Source organism: Salvelinus namaycush, chromosome 3 (assembly GCF_016432855.1).
Source record: "Salvelinus namaycush isolate Seneca chromosome 3, SaNama_1.0, whole genome shotgun sequence".
Lineage (NCBI taxonomy): Eukaryota > Metazoa > Chordata > Actinopteri > Salmoniformes > Salmonidae > Salvelinus > Salvelinus namaycush.
In genome coordinates, this window is record NC_052309.1 from 66,450,657 (window position 1) to 66,478,038 (window position 27,382).

A 27,382-nucleotide genomic window follows, 5' to 3' on the forward strand; every position below is an offset into this window, starting at 1 on the left:
AGTGCCGTGATAATCCGTGTCCCTGGGGACTGTGGTGGAGTGATAAATGTTCAAACCAGAGCTCTATCGCACCATGTGAGTCTGACTGAATGAGACAGACCGGATCTCTGGGTAATTTATCTCTTTATCGGTTCAACACATGAATAGGAAGCTATAGAAGGCCTTTCAAAAGGAGCAGGGGACGTTCCTCGAGACGACGCCCTGGCTGGCACTGGTTGCTCGAGGCTCGATAGTTGTTGGATTGCGTCCCCATTCCCACAGCTCCGGCGGGTGAAATGACTGGAATGTGTAGCGCATGGACAATAATTCAGCTGGATGTACCTATGGGCTGGGATGGGCTAATCTAGGCTAAATAGCATGAGGAATTTTCTATGTACAGTGCCTTCAGAAAGTACTCTTACCCCTTGGCTTATTCAATTTTTTGTTGTGTTACAGCCTGAATTTGAAAAGAAATCTCACCCGTTTACACACAATACCCCATAACGACAGTGAAAACATGTTTTTTCCAAATCTTTGCAAATGTATTGAAAATTAAATACATTCTCTAAGAGCTTTGCACACCTGGAATATACAATATTTTACCATTATTCTGTTCTTCAAGCTCTGTAAAGTTGGTTGTTGATCATTGTTAGGCAGCCATGTTCAAGTCTTGTCGTAGATTTTCAAGCCTATTTAAGAAAACTGTAACTAGGCCACTCAGGAACATTCAATGTTGTGTTAGTAAGCAACTCCAGTGTATATTTGGCCTCGTGTTTTAGGTTATTGTCCTGCTAAAAGGTGAATTTGTCTCCCAGTGTCTGTTGTAAAGCAGACTGAACCAGGTTTTGGATTTTGCTGGTGCTTAGCTCTATTCCATTTCCTTTTATCCTAAAAAACTCCCTAGTCCTTTTCGATGACAAGCATACCCATAACATGATGCAGCCACCACCATGCTTGAAAATATGAAGAGTGGTACTCAGTGATGTGTTGTGTTGATTTTTCTCCAAACATAACACTTGGTATTCAGGACATGAAGTTAAGTTATTTATCACATTTTTTGCAGTTCTACTTTTTGAAAACAGGATGCATGTTTTGGAATATTTTTATTCTGTCCAGGCTTTCTTCTTTTCACTTTGTCAATTAGGTTAGTATTGTGGAGTAACTACAATGTTGTTGATCAATCCTCAGTTTTTTTCCTATCACAACCATTAAACTATTTATCTGTTTAAAGTCACCATTAGTCTCTTGGTGAAATCCCTGAGTGGTTTCCTTCCTTTCCTGAGTTAGGAAGGGCGCTTGTATCTTTGTAGTGACTGAGTGTATTGATACACCATCCAAAGTATAATTAATAACTTCACCATGCTCACGGGGATATTCAATGTTTGCTTTTATTATTTTTACCAATGAAGGTGTCCTTCTTTGCGAGGAATTGGAAAACCTCCCTGTTCTTTGTGGTCGAATCTGTGTTTGAAATTCACTGCTCAACTGAGGGACCTTACAGATAATTAGTTGTATGTATGGGGTACAGAGATGAGGTAGTCATTCAAAAATCACGTTAAACATTATCATTGCACACAGAGTCCATGCAACTTATTACGTGACTTGTTAAGCAGAATGTTTACTACTGAACGTATTTAGGCTTGCCATAGAAAAGGGATTGAACACTTATTGCCTCAAGACATTTCAGCTTTTAATTTTTTATTCATTTGAAAAAAAAAAAAAAAAATGAAAAACATAATTATATTTTGACATTATAGGGTATTGTGCGTAGGCCAGCGACATAAAATTGAAATTGTATCTATTTTAAATTCGGAGGTGTGAATACTTTCAGAAGGTACTGTGCTTTCTCCTATAGGGCCTACTCACGAGAGCTATGGCTGCAGGATTTGTGTGGGTGTAGTTACAGACAGAAGGGTGTTAAAACCTCAAACTAATGCCAATAGGGACGGACGTTAAGCTGCAGGACAGAATGATTAACACATGCAGACACTGATACACACACACAAACACACACATGCATCACGTACATGCAAATTGAGATTTATACACCAGCCCCTGATTTCAGCCCCCTATGTGTGGGTTTCTGGGTGTGCTCTGGTGCCCCACTGGCCAAGATTAAGACCGCTCAGTGCCAGCTTTACCAGCACCAGTCTGAATCCCTGTTTGTCCTTAAGAGCATATGAGGATCCGACTCCTAAGTCCTAATGCCACAACATCATTCTGCTTGCCAAATATTCACAGGCATCCCTCCTCCCACAGCAGGACTCTGGAGACGTCAGACCAGGGCAGCGGGCCATCCTGGGTGACAACGGCTGTGTCCCAAATGGCACCCTACTCCCTATGAGACCCTGGTCAGAAATAGTGCACCATGAAGGGAATATAGTGCCTACTGGGACGCAAACCTAGGTAGTACAGCCAGTGTAATAAAGGACTGCTAGTTGAAACACTGTGAGAATAACAATAATATGAATGGCTATGTGTAGGGAATGATCTCCTTCACACTGCGATTAGTGTGGCGACCCAGTCAGGTTTTTATAGACTGGTGTGAAATGCAATATGTAGGCCTACATCCCTGCTGCGGCTGGTGCGGACTGCAGAGTGAAGTCATGTTGAAATTCAGTCCAAATGTATTGCTGAAAAAAACTGCCGAATTCTTTTCTAGGTAGTTGGAGCCTAAAGCTCACCACAGCAGATGTTGTTTTCACTGTACTTCCTCATTTCCGTGTGAATAAATGCAAACCGTGCTGAACGAACAGAAGGTAGAAAACCGAGAAGCATTAACATCAGTGCAGGAAGTTGCTCTGCTCACGTTTGAGTGAATTGCTTGATCCTTAAAAGGGTGATCCGTCCTCCGCCCGTCTCCCTTCTCTCTATATTCCGAATCTGGATCGAGGTGAGCTGTCTCACACCAAATGAGTACAGTATCTGATAGCTTTGCTATTAAATCTCCATGAAAGCACATCTGGCATCTGCAGTGCACTCTTCCCAAACAAGGTCAGAGCAGAGCCTCTACCCTCTGATGAATTTAGTGGAGATATATTTGGACCAGCAGGATGGGTCAATTCCAACACTGTCCATATGGTTAAATCCAAATCCACTCCACCTCCCTCTGCTACACACTGTGTTACCATGGATTATCAGCACTAACATAGAGCTCTGTCTTTCTGGAATGGGTTAAATTGGATGCAGACATCATAGGATTTCCTAATTCCTCAGACTTGAATCAAGTGTAGTAGGCATGGCTCCAAGGGCTCTGCACTGCGATTGACTGACCCTGTGCTCCTCTCAACAATGTGTGTCAAGTGTTTGTTGGTTGTCTAGGGAAGTTGTTGGGATCAGAGCAAAAAGACGAATTCCCTTCGTAACCTGTGGACTACACACAGATACATCCACTAATGTTTATTGACAACATCTTTCTGCATGATAACATAAGGAAAAGGCATGTTTGTGTGTTTAAATGTATTTATTTTCATCGCACTTACATTCTCTGCAGTAAGACATTTCATTTACAAAAGTTGTATATACATTTAGAAAATAGTGCACTGTCTCCATGACACACATACTCACAAATACACAGACACATGAAAGACTTCCAGATACATCAGAGTTTTGCGGAACTGTATAGACATGGTAATTGGCACATCCGAGAACAAGCTTGGTCGAGAGCTTTTTTTTTGCATAATTTTCCTATTCTTCAAAAAGACCAATCGAAACAGGCACGTTTGCAGATGCAGACAGCTTCAGCAGGGAAGGTACTAATAATAGAGCATGTAGGCCTACTCAGCTCCAGGCCAGACTAATAGACTGTAGAGTAGGTCTACTCCACTCCAGGCCAGACTAATAGACTGCAGTTGGTCTACTCAGCTCCAGGCCAGACTTATAGACTGTAGAGTAGGTCTACTCAGCTCCAGGGCAGACTTATAGACTGTAGAGTAGGTCTACTCAGCTCCAGGCCAGACTTATAGACTGTAGAGTAGGTCTACTCCACTCCAGGCCAGACTAATAGACTGCAGTTGGTCTACTCAGCTCCAGGCCAGACTTATAGACTGTAGAGTAGGTCTACTCAGCTCCAGGCCAGACTTATAGACTGTAGAGTAGGTCTACTCAGCTCCAGACCAGACTAATAGACTGCAGAGTCGGTCTACTCAGCTCCAAGCCAGACTTATCAACTGTAGAGTAGGTCTACTCAGCTCCAGGCCAGACTTATAGACTGTAGAGTCGGTCTACTCAGCTCCAGGCCAGACTAGACTGTAGAGTAGGTCTAAGCTCCAGGCCAGACTTATAGACTGTAGAGTCGGTCTACTCAGCTCCAGGCCAGACTAGACTGTAGAGTAGGTCTAAGCTCCAGGCCAGACTAATAGAGTGTAGAGTAGGTCTACTCAGCTCCAGGCCAAACTAATAGACTGTAGAGTAGGTCTATCAGCTCCAGACAAGACTAATACAAAATATCCCTTTACTGTATAAACCCCTAAACTAGGGATCCAGCTCCTTCAGCCATTCATACACACTGCTCTCCTCATGAAAAGACATTCAATCCTAAAGTAAAAATACTAAAATAAATTAGCTCTTGCTGAGAATGTGTCTATGATTCCCCCCACCCAAACAAATCACATGTAGTGAAACGCAATACATCATTTAGTGCAATTAGCAAGGGATTAATCACTTTCAAATACTACGTTGATTGTGAGAGCGCAGACACTACAATGCAGAATGACCAATCTTCAATAAAATCTATCAGTAATCTCTTCAATAAGACATAGACATACAGGTAACTAACCTTACCAGCATACTGCTGAGAAAACATGAAAAGCTTGACCCTGAACAATGGCGACACCTACTGGCTATGACAAGCTATATTCAGCTCAGTCTTCATTTAATAAGGCTGCGTTTAAGGCAGTCCAATTCTGACCTTTTTCTTCCCACTAATTGGTCTTTTGACCAACCACAGATCTTTTTCAAAATACCAATTAGTGAGAAAAAATTATAGGATTTGGGCTGCCAGTCTAAACTCAGCATAATAGACACAAATAAAACATATTACATTTATTTTTTGTTCAGAATCCTCTCTTTGTATTGCAGAACAGGATAAAGACTATGATCAGATGAACGGAACATTTCAAAAGTAAAACCGTGAATTTATAGCGAACACAACCCTCTTTGGTGGTGTCAATTATTGAAGTGAATCCCTGGGAAGTCAGTGAATGTTTGACCCCAGATCGTTGTGAATCATAAAGCTGATTTTGATAATGGATTCAAGAAGAACATATTTAAAACCCTGCTGTCAAGTCCCTTGTAGTTGTGCCGTTAAACCATGAATGATTCCAGTCCATGAAGGATTGTAAACCACAAATTACTACAGATGTCCTACACAGTACATGGCATCTATCCGAACATCCTGATGAAAAGGTATACACAGAGTTCTACATAGTTCAACATAAATACAGTGAGAAGATGTACCTATACCCAGAGTTACTAGAAGTCAGTGACTTCTCAATTTGATCTTCAGCCATTTTTGTCCGATACACACCCCCATCTTCCCTGTAGCCTTCCCTCCTCTCTCTATCCCATTCTTCTCTCCTCTCAACGGCAAATATTAATAAAGCATCTAAGAGTAGGATTGCTGATCCAGGATCCGGTCTCCCCTTTTTGGTCATTGCGATTAAAGAAGGCAAAAATGATCCTAGATCAGCATTTCTGCTCTGAGACGCTTTGTGAATACGGGCCCTTGTCTCCAGACGTCACTGTGGTTCTCATACGGGTCTCCTGTCATCTGCAGGTATGAAGTAAGGGTTCTCGTGGCCCTGCACCAGGTAGGAGTAGCGAGACTGGTTCTTCCCCTTGAACGTGTTCATGCTGTCTGAGGTCAGGTCATACGACCCGGTCTGAAACATTGACAGGCGGGAATGTCAGAGATCGTGCTAGACACACATGCACACATGTAGGCACACACACACAGACACATGCAGGCACACACACAAACACACACACATGAAATTAAGATGTCAAAACTGAGCATTCATGAACGTATATGATGGACTATTGAAACCCAATAAGAGTTATTTTCCCTCCTAAACCAAATGGTGGATCACATAAGGTACTGGAAGCTATTGACTGTTCCACCAAGTGTTCATGAAGTTCCGGTCTTTCCCATCAACAGGTCAAAGGACAGGGTAGGTTTAGTAAAATCCTCAGCAGAGGTTTTAGGCTTGATTAGTAAGGAGAGGGAAAGCAAAGCATTACTAGACTTAGAACCTTACCTTCTTCCCCCGTTTAGGCAGGATGTGGAATCCCTAAAGCAACACCCCGGGAGTCAGGCAAGGAAGGGAGGGAGCACATACGTACATGCTAACTAACTAGCAAACATAAACACTAGCAAACATTAACTCTCCACTACGACAAGTACAGTTATGGCACACAAAAAAGCAAATATTACATACGATTTTGGCGTGTAATATAGGAGTTAAATGACAAGGAGCACACAGCATTTAAGGAGACAAAATCTCAAAACTCCTTAAATATGTTACACAAGACAGAGAAGATCTTTGAGTTAGCCCATTAGGTTTCCAGAGGACAACAGCAGGGAGAGGAAAGCAGACAGGACAATTACAATTTGGGGCAATGTACAAGCAGGAGGTTTATCTTGTAGTAAGTCTCCATATGGTCAGAAGAACACAGGCTTAATCACAAGTGACTCACCGCTCCGTTGGTGTGGGGCTTCATGTCGACCAGGTGGTGTGTGCTGCCCCCTTCGGTCATCTCCATGGGGGCTGAAGCCCAGTTGGTGTTGGCCCGGGGGATCGGGGTGATGCCCTGGGTGGTGGACCAGGGGCCCTGGATGTTCTCCACAGGGTACGGGCTGCTGAACTCTGCTGAAGGCTTCTTCACTGACTGCGACCGGTACCTCCGAGACACACAGGTTGGACAATGTAAATGCACAGCCCTATATCGGTAAGTTTCTCTGATGATACACTCTGGTGAGAGAAATAACGGCAATATTTTGTAGGGTCGGTGTAGAGCCAGGGGTGCAGCTAAGACTTGACAGAGTAATGGTTAGAGGAGGGTGGTAGGCCTCTGATGAGGGGCAGTGTGAATGGAGGTTAGGGCTTGGCAGGAGAGGAGAGAAGGGAGAGGAGAGAAGGGAGAGGGGAGAAGGGAGAGGAGAGAAGGGAGAGGGGAGAAAGGACAGGAGAGGAGAGAAGGGAGAGGACAGAGAGGACTGAGAGGAGAGGAGGGAGAGGAGAGAAGGGAGAGGACTGAGAGGAGAGGAGGGAGAGGAGAGAAGGGAGAGGACTGAGAGGAGAGGAGGGAGAGGAGAGAAGGGACAGGAGAGGAGAGGAGGGAGAGGAAAGAAGGGACAGGAGATGAGAGGAGGGGAGAGGAGAGAAGGGAGAGGAGTGGAGGGAGAGGAGGGTGTTATATTCTTACCAGCAGCAATATGCAAACAAGGCCAGCAGCATGATGAGAAGGACTCCCCCCAGTACACAGGCGATGACCACCACTGCCAACAGAGCCGCTACACAGAGAGAGATACATGAACACACTTCAGATATACAAACACCACACTAACTTTTATCAAATCTCTGGAGCCATTTGGTTAAGAAAGAGGAGCTTTAGTGCAACTTACAGTCAGTGCAGTTGAATCCAGCGTAGCCAAACGGGCATCTGGAATAGAGCAATAATAGCAAACATGATACACATTTAATATCTAACCACAATACATTGTCTTAGGTGACAGTAGTTCCTGGTGCAATTACACAGTGAGGACACAAGGGGGCGCTAGTTACTTGCAGCTATCTACAATGCTTTAATGCAATATCAAAAGGGGATCTCCGCCTGTCTCAACCAAACAAAAATATATTCGATTAAAATACTCACGGCACACATGTGTCTCCCTCTGACCTTTGACCACTGGGACAGGCTATGGAGAAAGAGGAAACATAGGTGAGAGACAGCCATTGAATTACACACAGAACCATGTGAATTATCGGATCTCTATGGAGACAGTGATGTCACCGTTTCACAGAGAGGAACTAACATGGGAACACTGTGATCTTAACAGCCACTCTGTGTACTGTAGCTCCGCTATCACAGGAGAGAACAGGTGAAGCTCGCCAATGTTTGCTCAATAAGCCACATAATAAACATTTGCTTCTAAGAGAAGTTGATGTATGTTGTAACATCAGTGCGTACAATTTTAGATTTGAGGAACAGGCTATACAGTATGTGTAGTTTAACATGGGGGCTGTGGGGAGCAGAGTCATCTATGTTTAGTAGTTCTCCCCATCCCATAACTTCTCTGCTGGACAAAAGTAATCCAGCCCCTGGCTCGGCAGATAGCGACCATGATTCTTCAACTGGTTTCCAGGGCAACGGCCCCCTTTGCAGACGAATACATTAAAGAGATATATAGTGCCATGGATCAGAGAGGAGAAACGTCTACACAGCACTTGACCCTCTCTCTCTCTCTGTCTCAATTTCAATTTCAATGTTCAATTTAAGGGCTTTATTGGCATGGGAAACATATGTTAACATTGTCAAAGCAAGTTTTTTTTTTCTTCCCCCCCACCTTTATTTAACCAGGTAGGCTAGTTGAGAACAAGTTCTCATTTGCAACTGCGACCTGGCCAAGATAAAGCATAGCAATTCGACACATACAACAACACAGAGTTACACATGGAATAAACAAAACATACAGTCAATAATACAGTAGAAAAATAAGTCTATATACAATGTGAGCAAATGAGGTGAGATAAGGGAGGTAAAGGCAAAAAAAGGCCATGGTGGCGAGGTAAATACAATATAGCAAGTAAAACACTGGAATGGTAGATTTGCAGTGGAAGAATGTGCAAAGTAGAAATATAAATAATGGGGTGCAAAGGAGCAAAATAAATAAATAAATAAATACAGTAGGGGAAGCGGTAGTTGTTTGGGCTAAATTATAGATGGGCTATGTGCAGGTGCAGTAATCTGTGAGCTGCTCTGACAGCTGGTGCTTAAAGCTAGTGAGGGAGATAAGTGTTTCCAGTTTCAGAGATTTTTGTAGTTCGTTCCAATCATTGGCAGCAGAGAACTGGAAGGAGAGGCGGCCAAAGGAAGAATTGGTTTTGGGGTTGACCAGAGAGATATACCTGCTGGAGCGCGTGCTACGAGTGGGTGCTGCTATGGTGACCAGTGAGCTGAGATAAGGCGGGGCTTTACCTAGCAGAGACTTGTAGATAACCTGTAGCCAGTGGGTTTGGCGACGAGTATGAAGCGAGGGCCAACCAACGAGAGCGTACAGGTCGCAATGGTGGGTTGTGTATGGGGCTTTGGTGACAAAACGGATGGCACTGTGATAGACTGCATCCAGTTTGTTGAGTAGATTGTTGGAGGCTATTTTATAGATGACATCACCGAAGTCGAGGATCGGTAGGAAGGTCAGTTTTACGAGGGTATGTTTGGCAGCATGAGTGAAGGATGCTTTGTTGCGATATAGGAAGCCGATTCTAGATTTAATTTTGAGTGAGTGAACTAGAAAATAAACAAAAGTGAAATAAACAATACAAATTTACAGTAAACATTACACTCACAAAAGTTCCAAAATAATTAAGATATTACAAATGCCATATTATCTGCAAATAGTTAAAGTACAAAAGGAAAAATAAATTAACATAAATATGGGTTGTATTTACAATGGTGTTTGTTCTTCACTGGTTACCCTTTTCTTGTGGCAACAGGTCACACATCTTGCTGCTGTGATGGCACACTGTGGTATTTCACCCAATAGATATGGGAGTTTATCAACATTGGGTTTGTTTTTGAATTCATTGTGTATCTGTGTATTCTGAGGGAAATATGTGTCTCTAATATGGTCATACATTTGGCAAGAGGTTAGGAAGTGCAACTCAGTTTCCACCTCATTTTGTGGGCAGTGTGCACATAGCCTGTCTTCTCTTGAGACACCTTTTCCCAATAGCAAGGCTATGCTCACTGAGTCTGTACATAGTCAAAGCTTTCCTTAATATTGGGTCAGTCACAGTGGTCAGGTATTCTGCCACGGTGTACTCTCTGTACTCTCTTAGGGCCAAATAGCATTCTAGTTTGCTCTGTCTTTTTATTAATTCTTTCCAGTGTGTCAAGTAATTATCTTTTTGTTTTCTCATGATTCGTTTGGGTCTAATTGTGTTGCTGTCCTGGGGCTCTGTGAGGTCTGTTTGTGTTCTCTCTCTCTCAATTCAACTCAACTCAATTCAAGGGCTTTATTGGCCAAACATGTTAACATTGCCAAAGCAAGTGAACTAGATGATAAATTTAAGTGAAATAAACAATAAAAATCTCTCTCTATTTCTCTATCTCTCTCTCACACACACCCACACACAAAAGTATTTAAATGAACGCAAATGCATTCTTTTTGATGGAAACATTCCCATTTTCCTCACACTGAAGCTAAGCCAAGTGTACTTGACCTTGCTCCGAGTCTGTCTGTGTCTGTCTGTATCTCCTTTAATCTTTTCTCTCTATCAAATGGAATGTATTCGGCAGCTCCATTATACAGTAGCTAAGCTGTTATCGTGTGTCTTGTGTAACATTTCAATGCACTCAGTACGTACAACCACAAAGACTACTAAAACATATAATCACCGACTTGAATCTTGAATTACTAATCTTGAATGACCTTTTAATGAGCATAAAACCATTAGAGACAGGTTTGTACTCACCTGTGCAGCTTTGGTTTGAGTAGAAGCTGTTGATGTAGCCAGCCTTACAGAAGCATCTGGTCACTCCATCTTCTTTGTATTTGCACGTAGTAGAGTGGACATCACACGGTAGGGGGGCCTGATCACATAGGTCAGTGGCTGGGAAAAGGATAGGGACACACCAGTCAGGATAGTGACAATATGTAACGGTATTCCATGTTCTATGGGACTTTTTAATAGCTACAGAGTAGGAGAATGTCAGTATTTTTGTCTACTGTTGTTTGACATGACATTCTCTGGTATAATAAAGTACCTATCTATCTATTATTTTCTATGAGTAGAAAGTATGGTTCAAGCTCTCAGGTAGTAAGAATCTCCCTGCTGGTCACTCCTTCTACACAGGTTGAAGAAGTAATGCACAGTACGCACCCGTAAATGTAGCTCTTTCCAGTATAGTCCCACATGTCGTCCCACAGGCTTGTATGGCTCTCTCTATAGCGCCATTGGTCGAAGTCTGGGTGGCACTGGAGCCTAGTTTAAACACGTTGTTCACGGTCGCTATCACACTGCCTTGCCTGTAGGGTCACAAAGACCATACGTAATCACCATTATAATAAGCCAGCTGATAAAATGTATGGTCAAACCAATGTCCTGGTCATCACAACAAATCCCACTGGGCACACACGGGTTGAATCAACGTTGTTCCCACGTTATCTCAATGAAAGTACGCCGAACCAACGTGGGAAAGATGTTGACGTTACATCTGTGCCCAGTGGGATATACTGTACATTGGATAACAACCATTCTTGACAATGTAGCGTAGAGAATCCTACCTCAGCAGCACGACATCAGTCTGGCTGTACCCAGACTCGTTTTCCAAGGCTCTTCTCAGCTAAAAATAAGATAAGAGAGGATTATTGTCCCGCTCTGTAGCTCTGAGAGGACAACACACTGCAGCTACTGGGCTCTGTGACTCAGGGACCTACTGCCTCTGAGATCCTGGCTGCTGTTCGCCGAAATATCACTGATGACCGGTTGCTCATTTCAGCCTGAAATGTCTGGTTGAGATGCAGGTCTCCAGAGAACACTTGGGCTGAAAATGAAAGGGGGGAAAAAGGAGTCAAAAAAAGAGTCGTTTATCAATATTAATATTTTCATCATCATCACCATCATCATCCTCGGCATCAGCACCATCATTGTCTTCATTATAACACCAACAACTAGCACTAACCTTGTACACAGCGGCCCTCTAAGAGGAAGGTCCCAGACACACACTGGCAGGTGCCATTGAGACAGATGCTATCATACGGACAGGGAGTGGAGGGACACACTATGGGGATGGGTGGAGGCAGGGACGTGGTAGCAGTGATGGCTGACTCTGGCTGGGTGGTGATTCCACCGGTAGGGGAGGTGGAGGTGTGGAAAGGAGGAAGTGGGCTCTCACTAGTTTTGCTAGTTGGTTGTCCAGGGGTTTCTGTGGTGAAAAGAAAAAGAAGGAAAGAAGACAAAACAAAGATGAAATTAGAAAGGAAGTTTCAACATGGATTAACATCTCACAGTGAAGATAATATGTTTTTAATCAGTTTGCGGCATTATATTTAGTCCTCCTTCAGACATTACCCAGACACAATCATGTTTACAACATATGACACGGACAATTACATTTTAAAGCATACCTCCTGTAGGTGTGATGGTGGGTGAGGGGGAAGGGGTGGTGGTGGAGGTGTCTATGGGGGCCTCAGTGCTGCTGCCTGGGGTTTGGGTTGAACCTGGAGAGGGTGGGCTGGAGGAAGAGCCGGAGGTGGGGGGCAAGGCTGGAGTGTCAGCTGTGGTTGTAGAATCGGTAATCCCCTCTGTTCCAGTGGTTTTGTCTGTATGAGGGCTCCCTGTAATGGTAGCTGTGGGGGTTGAGGACGTGGCGCCATCGGTCACTGGGAGAGAGGTCTCAGGGCCCTTTGTAGTGGGGACCTGGGAGCCCTCTGTATTGGCGGTGGTCGAGGTAGAGGGCGAGGTACTATGTGATACTGGGAGAGAGGTCTCAGGGCCCTTTGTAGTGGCGGAGGGGCGTGTTGAAGACAGGGTACTACCCTCTGTTACTGGGAGAGAGGTCTCATGGCCCTTTGTAGTGGAGGAGGGGTGTGTTGAAGACAGGGTACTACCCTCTGTTACTGGGAGAGAGGTCTCATGGCCCTTTGTAGTGGAGGAGGGGCGTGTTGAAGACAGGGTACTACCCTCTGTTACTGGGAGAGAGGTCTCAGGGCCCTTTGTAGTGGAGGAGGGGCGTGTTGAAGACAGGGTACTACCCTCTGTTACTGGGAGAGAGGTCTCAGGGCCCTTTGTAGTGGAGAAGGGGCGTGTTGAAGACAGGGTACTACCCTCTGTTACTGGGAGAGAGGTCTCAGGGCCCTTTGTAGTGGAGGAGGGGCGTGTTGAAGACAGGGTACTACCCTCTGTTACTGGGAGAGAGGTCTCAGGGCCCTTTGTAGTGGAGGAGGGGCGTGTTGAAGACAGGGTACTACCTTCTGTTACTGGGAGAGAGGTCTCAGAGCCCTTTGTAGTGGAGGAGGGGCGTGTTGAAGACAGGGTACTACCCTCTGTTACTGGGAGAGAGGTCTCAGAGCCCTTTGTAGTGGAGGAGGGGCGTGTTGAAGACAGGGTACTACCCTCTGTTACTGGGAGAGAGGTCTGACCAGTTGGTGGGATGGTGGACTTTGTGATCCCTGTACCTGTGGTCTCACTGTCTTTGGTACCTGTATCTGTGGTAGCTGCATTGATGGCTGTTGTTTCATGTGTGCCTGGCTCTTTGGTACTGCTGGTTGGGACAATGTCTGGAGTTGTGTTTGAGGTACGTCCTGTCTCAGTGGTGACAGAGGAGGAGGTTCCGGCATGTTCCGTGGTAGACAGAGAGACCCCTCTGCTAAGGGCAGGTGTGGTGGTGGGTGTTGTCATGCCACTGTCTGTAGATTGACTGTCTTTTCCCGTCGACTCAGGGGACGTGACAGTGTACGCCGAGGTCTTGTGGGAGGAAGTCATCTCTGCTGTGCTGACCGACGGGATAGTTCTTGTTTCTGTCGCAGTGGTGCCGACTGCTCCCGTAGACTCTGTCGTATCAGAAGTTGAGGTCAGGTCTGTCGTAGTAGAGACCTCTTTAGTTGTAGAGACGGCTGCTGTTGTGGGTGAGGTGCCATCAGTGCTAGGGAGGACAGTTGAGGGGTCTTGGGTGGTGGTGGCTCGGTCTGTGGTGGTGGAGCTGGGTTCAGTGGAGACTGCGGTCTTTGTGGATAAGATGGTGGTGGATCTATCTCCTGGGGTCATGGATGTATCTGTGGGCCCAGGACTTTCGTGTGTGCCAGGAGTCGGGGTGTTGGACTCTGCCCCTAAAGATAAAGACAACACTACAAACATACAGTAAGTCATGAGCTCAGCTTCATGTGCCCCATACACACTCTGCAAAACACCCCAAACCTGCAATACTGAAACAGACCTGTTATGTTAAGGTCAAAGGTTAGGGAGTCAAAGCCTGTGGTCTTAACCAGAAGTCTTAAACCTTGGCCAGTTACTCCTCTGGTGTGCATGTTCCCCCCTATAATCAGGGATGACTGCGACCGATGAGTGAATTTAACTACCAGGTAGAAACAAAAAAAAAATCTGAGGTGTTTGGGCCCTCCAGAAAATAAATGGAATAGCCCTGGTTGACAGCATGCGTTCCAATACCACTTGGGCCGTCTGCAAAAGCACTGGAATCTAGACAACTAAAAGTGTTCAGTGTTGGAGCTGTGTTCAGTGTTGGAGCTTAGTGATGAAAAGTCATTGCGGCATTTGCTTTAGCTGTAGCTGAGCTCACCATTCCAGTTGTGTCACAGAGACGTACAAAAGTGCATCACGTCATAAGCGTGACAAAAGACAAGTACACGATCGTCCGCCTACTGACGTACCTCAAATGCCACTCACTGCATCGCGCAATGTCAGTGTCGTGTCTAGTCAAGTTTATTACCAGTCTCTTCAAAGAGGACTCGGCGTCATGTTGATCTTAGCGCGTTGCGGTGATGCCTGTCCACGGTGCTGTTAAACCCAATCTGCTCTGGTCTCTTTGTGTTTGGCAGCTTCACAGCAGCCTGAGGAGCGGCACACCCAGCAGGAGGCCTTTGATAGAACACTGCCTCGGCCTGTTTACCCCGAGCCGCGGTGCTGGGTCCTCATCTGTATGCGTTGGCTGAATACGTTCAACCTTTTCTATTTCCTCCTCCAGCTAAAGCGGAGAGGGAACACACGCTCAACATGGGGCCCCATGCCAAATGGCACCCTATTCCCTACATAGTGCACTACTTTTGGCTCTGGTCAATATAGGGTGCCATTTGGGATGCGACTTAGGCAGATGGCAAACCCTGTGTTGCTCCTACCATACCAGGCAGCAGAGATGCAGGAGGAAGTAGGGGTGGAACAAAGACTAATATCTGATTGTGTGTGTGATTCAATTATTTTCCAGGAACACACAGTACACGCCAGAGTGTACGTTGCCCCGTGTGACCTAACGGCTCTGTCGCTTGGTAACCAAAACCCATTTAACGGATGAAAAATTACCAAAGAGCACACACACACCTGTCAAGGCCGAACTTAATGGCCATCCGTATTTGAGATAGAGAACACACTTGTATCCATACAGACTCTTTCACCACACACACACACACACACACACACACACACACACACACACACACACACACACACACACACACACACACACACACACACACACACACACACACACACACACACACACACACACACACACACACACACACACACACACGTACACACGTACATCCCTTCACCCACACATATGGTATGAGGGAGTGGATTGAATAAATACAGCGTTACCTGATAGGATGGGTGGTGGACTGAGAGAAAGGCTTTTATGATCACAGCTGACGTAATATAGATTTTATTGGTTATGATGATAACAAGGCGAGGTGACCGAAACCAGAAAACGTCTCCCGAAACGAGAACAGTGTGGGGCCAGTGACACAAAACACAGATGCAGTTAACAGTACTGTATCAATCTGTTAGTAGCTCGTGTAGATTAAGAATGAAAGAAGATAGCCCCAAGGGTTTTAGTTGATTCCAAGAGATTAAACCCAACAAAGACCAATGAGAAAACACTAGATTTAATTATCCCCTTTTATTCACAGTGCAAGACATAAGAAATCAACAGTATGTTCTTTTAATGAGATTTCTATCAGTTATGCCCATCCCTCTATCTTTATATGATGATATGAAGACATAGCTATGAGTAAGAGTCTTTCCCCTTCATACTGTACATTCTGGGTGTATCACCGCAGTGTGTCACAGTACACTTTAATCTCTTGGTAACCAAATTAAAACATTCTGCCCATTGGTTAGATTCCTCCGCATAAATTTGCCAGCGGGCCTTGGCGATGCAGACATGCCTGACAGAATGTGTTGTCTTCAGACGAGCGTCTTAGCAGAAACCGGATAAATACACAATAATGAAGCCTAGCAATGTGGTTGCTAACTAAAACCTGGAAACCTAATCTATGGTCCATTGTACTGGGGAAAAGAAAAACACACAGATTCCAAACATAAGAAATCTCCCTGGCAACCTGAACAAAGAGCAGGCTGAGCATAGATCATCCAGTGTGATCCTGGACAAGGCTGGCCAATGGACTGCCTATCTAAAATTACCAATGCCAAGCGCAAACATTTACAGTAGTGTAATGTGTAAATGGGTGTTAAAGCAGATGGTGGTGACAGAAATCAGGCCCTGCCCCACAACACAACTACTGGGAAGTCAAAGCCTAATTTAGCATCGACATACAGTAGGCAGTAGCCCACTACTTCCTGCTATTCTCCATCCAACACACAGACCTTTCCCTCCGTCAGGCCCATTGGTAGCTCTGAGGTGTCGGTTAAACGCCACTTGATTTTACACCCTCTAAGTCAGCCTTTCTTAAAGTAGGGGTCACGACCCAAAGTGGGAGGAATTGCAGGAAATTAGCTGTAAAACTGAAATGTTTTCCTCTCTGCCCCATTGCAAAATGAGCAGAACTGCATGAAATGTTTTAGAAAATTGCTAAATGTCCTCTCTGCCCCATGGCATGATTTGTAGAATTGCAGAAAACTTGCTTTAAAACAGTGAAATTTTCTCTACGCCCCATGGCAACATTTGAAATGACTGAACACGGAATTTCTCATTTGGGTCCCAGGCTGAAAAAGTTTAAGAACCCCTGCTCTAAGTCATGGGCTACAAACATCTGTTGTGAGAGGTGAGAACAATTGACAACAATTGAGAACAGTTGAGAACAGTTGAGAACAATTGAGAACTTGTTGATTGTAAAATCAACAGACTAGTCAGCAGACTTCGCACTATACAACACTTTCTAAAAACACCAATAGTAAATCTAGCCACATCCCCAATACTGCTGCCATGCAAACAGCCATACAATGGACACCATGATATCCAAGGCAACAGAGTGGAAACCGAGGGAGAGGTGAGAGTATCGGCTGGTAAGTTAAAGCAATGACAGAGTTATCTGATCACTTCTCTCTCAGCACTGCAACAATGACAAAACGTCAACACAATGGTGTGTGTGTGTGTGTTTGTGGTTGTGCGTGCGTGCGTGTTTGTGATGACCTTTCCACAGTTCCCCCCTCTCATTCAAATGCTTCCGTCCTGGAAAAGTCGCTTGAAAACAATCACTGACGTCTCATTTAGATCCACATCAGACTTGGATCACAGAGTCGGCTCTCTACGGCTGGAGTCACTCTGCTACATCCCGACACATTTTGTGCATGATGTGGGTATACCATACACCATGAGAGTGTGGCCATGTTGGAAAATTGAAGATCCCTTCCCAGACAGGTCGACATGAACATGAGTAGACATAGCTACTGGGGAGCCTTGACGGCGTCATAAAACACCCCCTGCCTACCTGTCACTGGACAGGAGGAAGCTCCGGACCTAAGTCACAATTCCCCAGGCAAGAATATCACGCCTGACACACACTCACACACTCACATGCACATATGCAGGCACGCACACAGCTCGCACGCACGCACGCACGCACGCACGCACCGCACACACGCACCGCACACACACACACACACACACACACACACACACACACACACACACACACACACACACACACACACACACACACACACACACACACACACACACACACACACACACAGGTTTTCATCAAACACGCACACAGAGGCTATCCTGTGTCTTACAAAGTCATCTGAGGTTTGTGTCCCTGAGTACAATACTTCCACCACGGCTGATTCAGACTCAGATTCAGACTCAGACTCAGACTCAGATTCAGACATAGACTCAGACTCAGATTCAGACTCAGACTCAGATTCAGAGTGCTTACAGTAATAGTCACATGTACCGGGTTGCAGGTGTGATTGCAGGGTTCAGTGAAAATGTTAGGCTTCGAGCTCAAACATGCAGGACTAAGTGAAATAAAATAATGAAAACGGTCCTAAAAAAGCAGAGTAGAAATAGCATTATATACATAAATGACAACTGTGGCAGTGATGAAAAAAATACATGTCCATCGGTGTGGAGGCAGAGTACAGACTGTTGAAGGGGTGGGGTGGAATGACCACAGAGAAAGAAAACAGAGGGAGAAGCATGACCATAGAGGGGGACCAAGTGAAATAAAAAACAATAACAATTGTACTCAAAAAAGTCATAATATACATATTAACAACTGCGACATTGATGCTTCTCCGTGCATTATTACTTCCGTATACACGTCATCATAGTTGCTGTAGTTTCATAAGCAACATAAAACTAAACTGGTGCGGAATTAAACAACTCGCACGGGGAAGTTCTGTGTGGGTTTCAATATCCCTGCTATCAGAGGGGGCTGGTGGGAGGAGCTATAGGAGGACGGCTCATTGTAATGGCTGGAATGGAATGAATGGAACGGTATCAAATACATCAAACATATGGAGACCACATGTTAGACTCTGTTCCAGTAATTCCATTCCAGCCATTACAATGAGCCCGTCCTCCTATAGCTCCTCCCACCAGCCTCCTCTGACTGCCATTTCCTTTAAAGTTCCACATTCTTTTATTTTTTTATTTTATTTTTTACATTATTAAACATCAGGACTGGCACGTAGTCCAACTACCGCTCATTTGAATCTTTATCTTCACTAACTTATTACCAGGAACTACTGGTAATGTTGTATTGAATAAAGCGTACCAAACCAGAAGAGACAGTGTATAGGTAGGGTGCAGTACAGTACAGTGTAGATTATGTAAACGGTATATTGCAGGACAGGCAGAAGCCCTCTTTTAGGTATTAACCTAGTGTTACAGCCAGATCATCTCAGGAAGACACAATGAGATAATGGGGTTAAATCAGATGCCCCAGAGGTCAAAGGACACCTATAGAACTTCACCATAGGGGACCACACACTCAGGAAGAGCTCATCTTTTTTGTAAAGTGTATTGAGACATGTGAAATGCACTGCAAATAAAACTTGACTTATAACATAGACAAAAGGGTCCAGTTTGGGTTGGACCAGATTCACATCAAGTCACTGCAACAGTGTATACATTAGTGTCATACAGTGGTCACTCCCAGGGTCATACTGCACGTCACACACACACACAGTGAAGTAAACATCGACAGACTCACAAACAGAAAGAATAAAATATGGTCACAGTCTGTCACCCAGCCACACCCTCACCCTCCCCTTCCCACACAGGAAGAAAAGGGAACAGCATCGAGCGGAGGCTGAGGGACTCGCACGCCACCGCTAAGCAGTGTGGGAGTGTGTCCGTTGCCAGGAGACATCCGTTGCCAGCTGTCAAAGTTCTGATGGCCACACTACAAAACACTGAGGGAGAGAGACAAAGAGACAGAGAAGGGGGAGAGAGAGAGTGGGGGAGAGAGAAAGAGGGACAGAGAGAGAGACTCCACACCGATGACGCTCGTCTGTCATCCCAGCACCACACTTCACAGGCTTTCTTTTCATGTGGCACAATGGTACTCCTGTGAACTGCCCCTTTATGAATTCAACCGACTGCCAGGTAAACAATTACCTTGTTGCCCCCTCAACCCCAACCCCCACAGACTCTACTCGGTAATGGACTTCAAGACAACCTGTGTCCCAAATTGCATCCTATTCCCTACATAGTGCACTCCCTGCATAGTGCCTCAGGGGCCCTGGTCAAAAGTAGTGCACTACACAGGGATTAAGGGTGTCATTTGGGACGTAATCCCAGTCTGGAGTCAGCAGATGACAGTGCTCGGGGAGGGAAGAACGGGTTTAAATAGACAGGAGGAGTCATGACGGTTCCGGAAACCTGCCTCCAGTAGACACTTTCAGTCACTTGGAGTTTCCACGGAAACATGCCCAGCTTACGGGTGGGGATTAGGGAAGTGCGTTCCTGAAATAGCTTTTATCACATCTACCAGCACTGTGAGAAACACAGACCTGATTACGGAATGCTCACAGAAAAACAGAGAAAGAGAAAGAAAGAAAGGAGAGAGAGAGAGAGAGAGAGAGAGAGAGAGAGAGAGAGAGAGAAAGACAAAGAGAGAAAGAAATATTGGCCATCGGGTTAGTGACTGACCCCACAGAGACTGATAACGAAAGGATTTTCTAATTAGCGCCATCACAGTAATGTGACGTCCCTTCAGAGTTGATTACTGTAGTCTAGTCTGTCTGTCCATGCTGTTCACTGTTTACAAATGCTAATAGGAATAACAGTTACTAACAGTGCTCACAAATGACATACCAAACACTCTGAAACGATCGGGGGTGTAATAGCATGGATAACATCTCAGAGCATAACATGTAAAATAACAACATGTACATGACATAGGACTAGTAATGTTGGACTTCAGTCCATGCTAATTAGAATGAGGCTGGAATGATTAGAATGAGGCTAATGAGGTGGACATTTCTAACATACTGCTTTATGACCAGCAGGAGCAATGCTTGTAGGGGCTCTGTAGGGAATGTTCCCCTTCTTACATCAAACACAACACACACACACACACACACACACACACACACACACACACACACACACACACACACACACACACACACACACACACACACACACACACACACACACACACACACACACACACACACACACACACACACACACACACACACACACACACACACACAAACAGTAGCAGCAAGCAGGTCAGTTTGCTTCAGCTTCCCCTGGTGTAGTGAGTCTATCTGCCCTTTGGGCCCTGTCCATTTCTCTGTTACCACGGCTGCGACATCAAAGCAGGGCAGCTGACGCCAGTTCACCAGAGGTGACCCTATCTCACGGAAATGAGATCTCCACCTCTTACAGACCAACCACTGCCATATCCCTGTGTCTGCTATTCTGTGTCTCTCTGTGTCTCTCTCTGTCTCTGTCTCTCTCTCTCTCTCTCTCTCTCTCTCTCTCTCTCTCTCTCTCTCTCGCTCTCTCTCTCTCTCTCTCTCTCTCTCTGAAGAGGTGCCTCATCCAGGTAATAGACCTTGCTGAAACCTCTTCCCTCGGATATGGGGGATATAAACCTTCTTCGTTTGTGAAGCAACTTTGGGTCCTTGAAAAGCACTATATAAATACCATTCATTATTATTATTAAGGTTGCTGATGCCGCTGCACTCTCTCTGTGACAAAGATTCCTCACATAGTTATACACGCTGCTTCGGGGACAGATTCCTAATTAGTCTAATCAAGCTGAACATGTCCATGGTCAATGGAAGGAATGAGAATGGTCCTATCTCCCTGCATTCATCCAATATCATGACTGTGAAGTCTACTGTGCATAGTTGCTCATGGGAAAGTCACAGTCACAGCTTGTGACAGCTTATACCGCATCTTACACTCTTCAAATCAACAGGACAATAGACAGGCATTGTCATAACTGGGTAAAGCAGGTAGCCTGGCGGGTAGGAGCGTTGGGCCAGTAACCGAAAGGCTGCAGGATTGAATCCCCGAGCTGACAAGGTAAAAATCTGTCGTTCTGCCCCTGAGCTAGACAGTTAACGCACTGTTCCACGGGCGCCGAAGACGTGGATGTCGATTAAGGCAGCCCTCCGCACCTCTCTGATTCAGAGGGGTTGGGTTAAATGAGGAATGAGGTATCCCCTTTCCCTAAAGGTCTTGCATTATTTGTCTGTGAGATTACATCTAGGGAATCAACAGGTTTCCTAATTCCCGAAAGACAACTTCACACTGTTCTCAAATCAAAGTTTATTTGTCGCGTACACATATTAGCAGATGCTAAAGCAGGCGCAGCTAAATGCTTTTGTTCCATGGTCCAACAGTGCAGTAAATGTCTAACAGTACAATACTAATACAGAATTATAAAGTGGGGGGTTCGAGCCCTGAATGCTGATTGGCTGACAGCCCGTATCAGACCGTATATCACGGGTATGACAAAACATGTATTTTTACTCCTCTAATTACGTTGGTAACCAGTTTATAATAGTAATAAGGCACCTCGGGGGTTTGTGGTTTATGGCCAATATAACACGGCTACGGGCTGTATTCAGGCACTCCGCGATGCGTCGTGTGTATGAACAGCCCTTAGCCGCGGTATATTGGTCATATACCACACCTCCTCGGGCCTTATTGCTTAAATAACCCTTGAAGAAACAAGAGATTAAGAAATATCAGAACAAGCAATGTCAGAGTCCGGGATATACACGGGTTACGGGACGAGCAGAGGCTTGAATTTTGTTTCAGACAGGGCGTGTTTGAGATTGCTCAATTTGTTCACAATGCCTGGAGGAGAAGGAGAAATGTCCTGTTTGACTAGATGGTAGCTGTACTGGCCATCGTCTGTCTGGGGTAGGGCCTGCCTGACACACACACACAAACACACACACGCACACACAACATCACTCACAGGCACAAAGACACACACACTGACAGAAGAAAGGCAGTCACACAGCTAGAGGGTCTTGTACTGATTTGTCAACACCGGGCCCCACAGCAGGACTCATTACTATGGGTGGCATGGAAGGACACACAGAGCACAGTACTACTTTCTCTATTAGGGAAAGATCAGAAGGTTTAAGTTGCAGTCATTGTTTATTCTCGTGTCTTTTTCTTCATCGTTACCTCAGTTGATTTATTTACATGCTTATCTCCCGTGGTCTTTCTCTCTCAGTGACCTCCCTACCTTCAGCTTGACCCGTGGCTTGCCCTAGTTGTAAGACTTAAGGGGAGGTGAGTTGTGTGTGTCTACGTCCCCCTCCCTATATCCTTTATCAGCACAGAGGGCTCGTCCAGCCTTGACTATCTGTAGGTAACAGATGGTTCCCTAGTGCAGCTAGCGCTCCTCGCTCACTGGGCCTCTGCTCTGAGCACATATCATATCCTATTAAAGCTCGGCCAGCACATGCTTTCCAATTACAGAGTGAGATTTACAGCCCCTAATCCAACTCAGCGAGAGGGAGGAAAGAGGAGGGGGGAGAGGTGATAAGATGAAAGACAAGATGAAAGAAAGAAAGAAAGAAAGAAAGAAAGAAAGAAAGAAAGAAAGAAAGAAGAAGAAGCAAGAGTGTCTATGAAAAGGGGAGTGCAGGCAGCAAGAGAGAGAGAGAGAGAGAGATTGTGGGTAAAGGCTGGGTGGTATAGTGAGGAGAAAGGAGACAGTACCAAACCCATGTCACACTCACTGTACATGTCCACACTCACTGTACCCTATTTACCCTGACCTCGGCATAGTGATCACTCGTTGATATCTGGGCTTCATCACACTTAAAAGGGAGGACTGATGAATGTGTGTGTGTCTCCTCGCTCTCTCCACCCCATCCATTACCTCCTGTATAGACCCTGCATGCTCTGCACATATAATATCATGACTAACCACCAGACTATGAAGCTGCTGACATGAAGAATGTATGTGGTCAGAGAGGAAAGAGACAATGTTAAGAAGGGGAGGAGAAGAGACACTGAACATGCTCTTTCTTATCGGGGACACACGCTGGACGATGGAGTCCATGGCGCCAGACTCAGGGGAAGAGGTGATCGACCCTCAGGAGATCCTTCATATGTATCTTTTTACTGCTGCCTGCCTGCCTGCCTCACACACACACACACACACCCACACACACACACACACACACACACACACACACACACACACACACACACACACACACACACACACACACACACACACACACACACACACACACACACACACACACACACACACTCAGTCATGCTTCTCGTACAAGCCTCCTTCAGTTCAGAGCCAAGCTCTCTCCCTGAGTTACAGAGACCTTAAACACATAACAAGTGATCGAACTATAAAAACAGCCTGCAGAGACCAGGGGACCAGCAAGGACTGAGCCACACGACAGTGGCTCCTCTCAGGCCTCTGATGGTAACCCTTGACCTTAAATATGGCCTTCCCTATAGGGCAGGGATAGGCAACTTTGATGGGGGTGAGGGCCACAAAAAATCTGAACTCATCATGAGGCACTAGCCTTTTGGGGGCCCTAAGCGATTTTGCCATGGGGCGGAGAGAAGATTTTACAATGTTCTAACAAATTTCATTAAATTCTACTCATTTTGCAAAGGAACGGTGAAACAAATTAGCAGTTTTATAGCTTATTTCCTGTAATTCTGCACATTTTGCCATAGGGGGAGAGAAATATTTGCTGTTTTTTAATATGATATCTGAGTGAGAGTGACAAACAAAATCAATGGGGGTCCCCTGGTCGGAAATACGACCATGACGTTTACAAAGCTGGATGTTTACAAGCTGGATGCTAGACTAACTTACCAATTTTTAGCTGACATTGGCTATTTGAGTGACTGTCAGTGAGAGACATAACATAAGAGAAAAACTGCTGATGCACAACCAAATGTCTAAATTGCACCTAGTGTATTCTACAATTTTAACTTGCGACAGTACATTGAGATCCCGACTCAGGTCCTACATTTTTTAAATAATAATTGATCCGCGGGCCAACAAAAGCGGGCATGCGGGCCGCCAGTTGCCCATCCCTGCTGTAGTTGGCAACGTGATGAAGCAACCCCAGAGCAGCCCTAATTAAGAGACTGCGACCAATAGAATCAACTTCCGTACAGGGCAGCAAGGCTAAGCAGCAGCATGGCTGAGCCTATAGGCTCATTAAGATTCCACAGTACACTTCACCAGTGTTGCAGGCTAAAAGAGTATAGAAGAGAGAGTACAGAAAGAGCTGAACTTCTTTGAATGGTTAAGATGTGTGTCACAACCAGCCAGAGAGCAGTGGAACCAATGACTCAGTCTTCAGTAAGTCTTGGCTTCCATTTGGAGAGTTTTGGGGAACCCCCTGCTAAGAGTCTAAGATAGCCACTAGTTTTTAAGTATTAGTACTGTACATATGAAAAGAGATCTATCAGAGCCTTCTTAAATAATGGTTTCTTACCTTACATAATAATGGATAGAAAAACACTTACACTATATATACAAATGTATGATGACACCCCTTCAAATTAGTTCATTCGGCTATTTCAGCCACACCCGTTAATGACAGGTGTATAAAATCGAGCACACAGCCATGCAATCTCCATAGACAAACATTGGCAGTTGAATGGCCTTACTGAAGAGCTCTGTGACTTTCAACGTGGCACCGTCATAGGATGCCACCTTTCCAACAAATCAGTTAGTCAAATTTCTGCCCTGCTAGAGCTCCCCCGGTCAACTGTAAGTGCTGTTATTGTGAAGTGGAACATCTAGGAGCAGCAACGGCTGAGCCGCGAAGTGGTAGGCCACACAAGCTCACAGAACGGGACTGCCGAGTGCTAAAGCGCATAGCGCGTAACAATTGTTTGTCCTCGTTTGCAACACTCACAACCGAGTTCGAAACTGCCTCTGGAAGCAACGTCAGCACAAGAACTGTTCGTTGGGAGCTTCATGAAATGGGTTTCCATGGCCAAGCAGCCACACACAAGCCTAAGATCACAATGCACAATGCCAATTGTCGGCTGCCATTGGACTCTGGAGCAGTGGAAACGAATTCTCTGGAGTGATGAATCACGCTTCACCATCTGGCATTCCGACAGACGAATCTTGGCTTGGCAGATGCCAGGAAAACGCTACCTGTCCCAATGCATAGTGCCAACTGTAAAGTTTGGTGGAAGAGGAATGATGGTCTGGGGATGTTTTTCATGGTTCGGTCTAGGTCCCTTAGTTCCAGCTACAGCATACAATGACATTCTAGACGATTCTGTGCTTCCAACTTTGTGGCAACAGTTTGGGGAAGGCCCTTTACTGTTTCAGCATCACAATGCCCCTGGGCACAAAGCGAGGTCTGTACAGAAATGGTTTGTCGAGATCGGTGTGGAAGTACTTGACTGGCCTGCACAGAACCCTGACCTCAAACCCATCGAACATCTTTGGGCTGAATTGGCACACCGACTGCGAGCCAGGCCTCATTGCCCAACATCAGTGCCCGACCTCACTAATGCTCTTGTGGCTGAATGGAAGCAAGTCCCCGCAGCAATGTTCCTACACCTAGTGGAAAGCCTTCCCAAAAGAGTGGCGGCTGTTATAGCAGAAAAGGGAGGACCAACTCCATATTAATGCCCATGATTTTAGAATGAGATGTTTGACGAACAGGTGTCCACATACTTTGGTCATGTAGTGTATTTGAAAATGTCGCTTAAGTGAATCTAGGGTAGGCTAGTGATGGTAAATATAGCCTAGCTTCAGTCTAAACACTGCATTGCTATCCACTTGGCAGCTTTAATGTTATTACATCGTTATTCCAGTGACATTGCAAACTTATGGGAACAAAAATATAAACACAGCCTATTGCAATGTTTAGGCAAAAACGGGCAACGTTTGGAGATTGATTTAAATACCCTACAGAGCTCTGGATTTTCCTTGTATATCCTACACGAAATGGCACCTGTTTTGAGAAGTGTATTTTGAACAATATACCACCGAATGATCCATGCGTACATGGGCGTTTCAACAACAAGACATTATCCTATAAAACATTTAAATCAAGCTTACCTGTGACAACAATCCATAGGATGAAAAGTTGATGACAAAATAATGTCATGTTCACTCTGTGTATAACGGTTCGTCCGAGTTCAGATAATCAAGAAGAACAACAAGGTTTGTGCCCGGTAACGGTCTTGCTGGAGACGCAGTAACTTATTCCCTTCGTGCCTGACAGTGTCTGCCACAGGTGGGTCTCTCTTTGAGCCCGTTTAGAGGTCTCAGCAGTATTAAATGCTTAGTCCCTCCTCGTGGGGCGGGCCCTGCTGCCTCCCTCCAACAAGCTCGGTAACTGACAGTCCTGAGTGTCCTCTCGCCACAGGCGGGAAAGTAGATAAGGCGAGTGCGCCTAAGACCTAGGCCTGTGGTATTTTTGGCATTGTCTGGTGGTGATTAATATATTAATGCTTTTATATTACGGTATTTTAACTATTCAACCAACACTCACATTTGGCCAGTGTTGGCAAGTAAAACTTCGATGACGACAAATTGGATGACGACTAATATCCCTATCCCGAAGGAAACGGTTTGATAAGTTGAAGCCTGCCACATTTTTCATACAGGACTTGTTTATACAAATGGGCAATTAAGCTTTAATAAATACAAAATTGCCTTTAGTCTTTAAGAGCTATAACTGTAGGATAATGTTCCGGTTGGCATTTGTTTGCATCTAGAAATATCAACCCAACTTATCAACATAAATATGGT

The 27,382-nt window shown here is 45.1% G+C and overlaps 1 protein-coding gene across 1 annotated transcript; it reads right to left on the bottom strand.

The window, feature by feature from the left end:
* Positions 1 to 3,436: 3,436 nt before the first annotated feature.
* si:ch211-198m17.1 (mucin-5AC) lies at positions 3,437 to 26,858 on the bottom strand. The gene is made up of 12 exons (XM_038982012.1): positions 26,687 to 26,858; positions 12,332 to 14,050; positions 11,887 to 12,129; positions 11,642 to 11,748; positions 11,489 to 11,547; positions 11,085 to 11,230; positions 10,677 to 10,814; positions 7,855 to 7,897; positions 7,604 to 7,641; positions 7,405 to 7,492; positions 6,676 to 6,880; positions 3,437 to 5,861 (listed from the first exon to the last, which is right to left on the bottom strand). Exons 1-12 carry the CDS (start codon positions 26,733 to 26,735, stop codon positions 5,730 to 5,732), a joined length of 2,967 nt encoding a protein of 988 aa, XP_038837940.1. The 5' UTR covers positions 26,736 to 26,858; the 3' UTR covers positions 3,437 to 5,729.
* Positions 26,859 to 27,382: the final 524 nt, after the last annotated feature.

Coding starts and splice junctions, on each gene's coding strand:
- si:ch211-198m17.1 (XM_038982012.1), bottom strand. CDS start 26,735: ATGACATTATTTTGTCATCAACTTTTCATCCTATGGATTGTTGTCACA. Junction 11,749..11,886: donor AGAGGGCCGCTGTGTACAAG/GTTAGTGCTAGT, acceptor TTTCATTTTCAG/CCCAAGTGTTCTCTGGAGAC. Junction 7,642..7,854: donor GAGGGAGACACATGTGTGCC/GTGAGTATTTTA, acceptor GCTCTATTCCAG/ATGCCCGTTTGGCTACGCTG.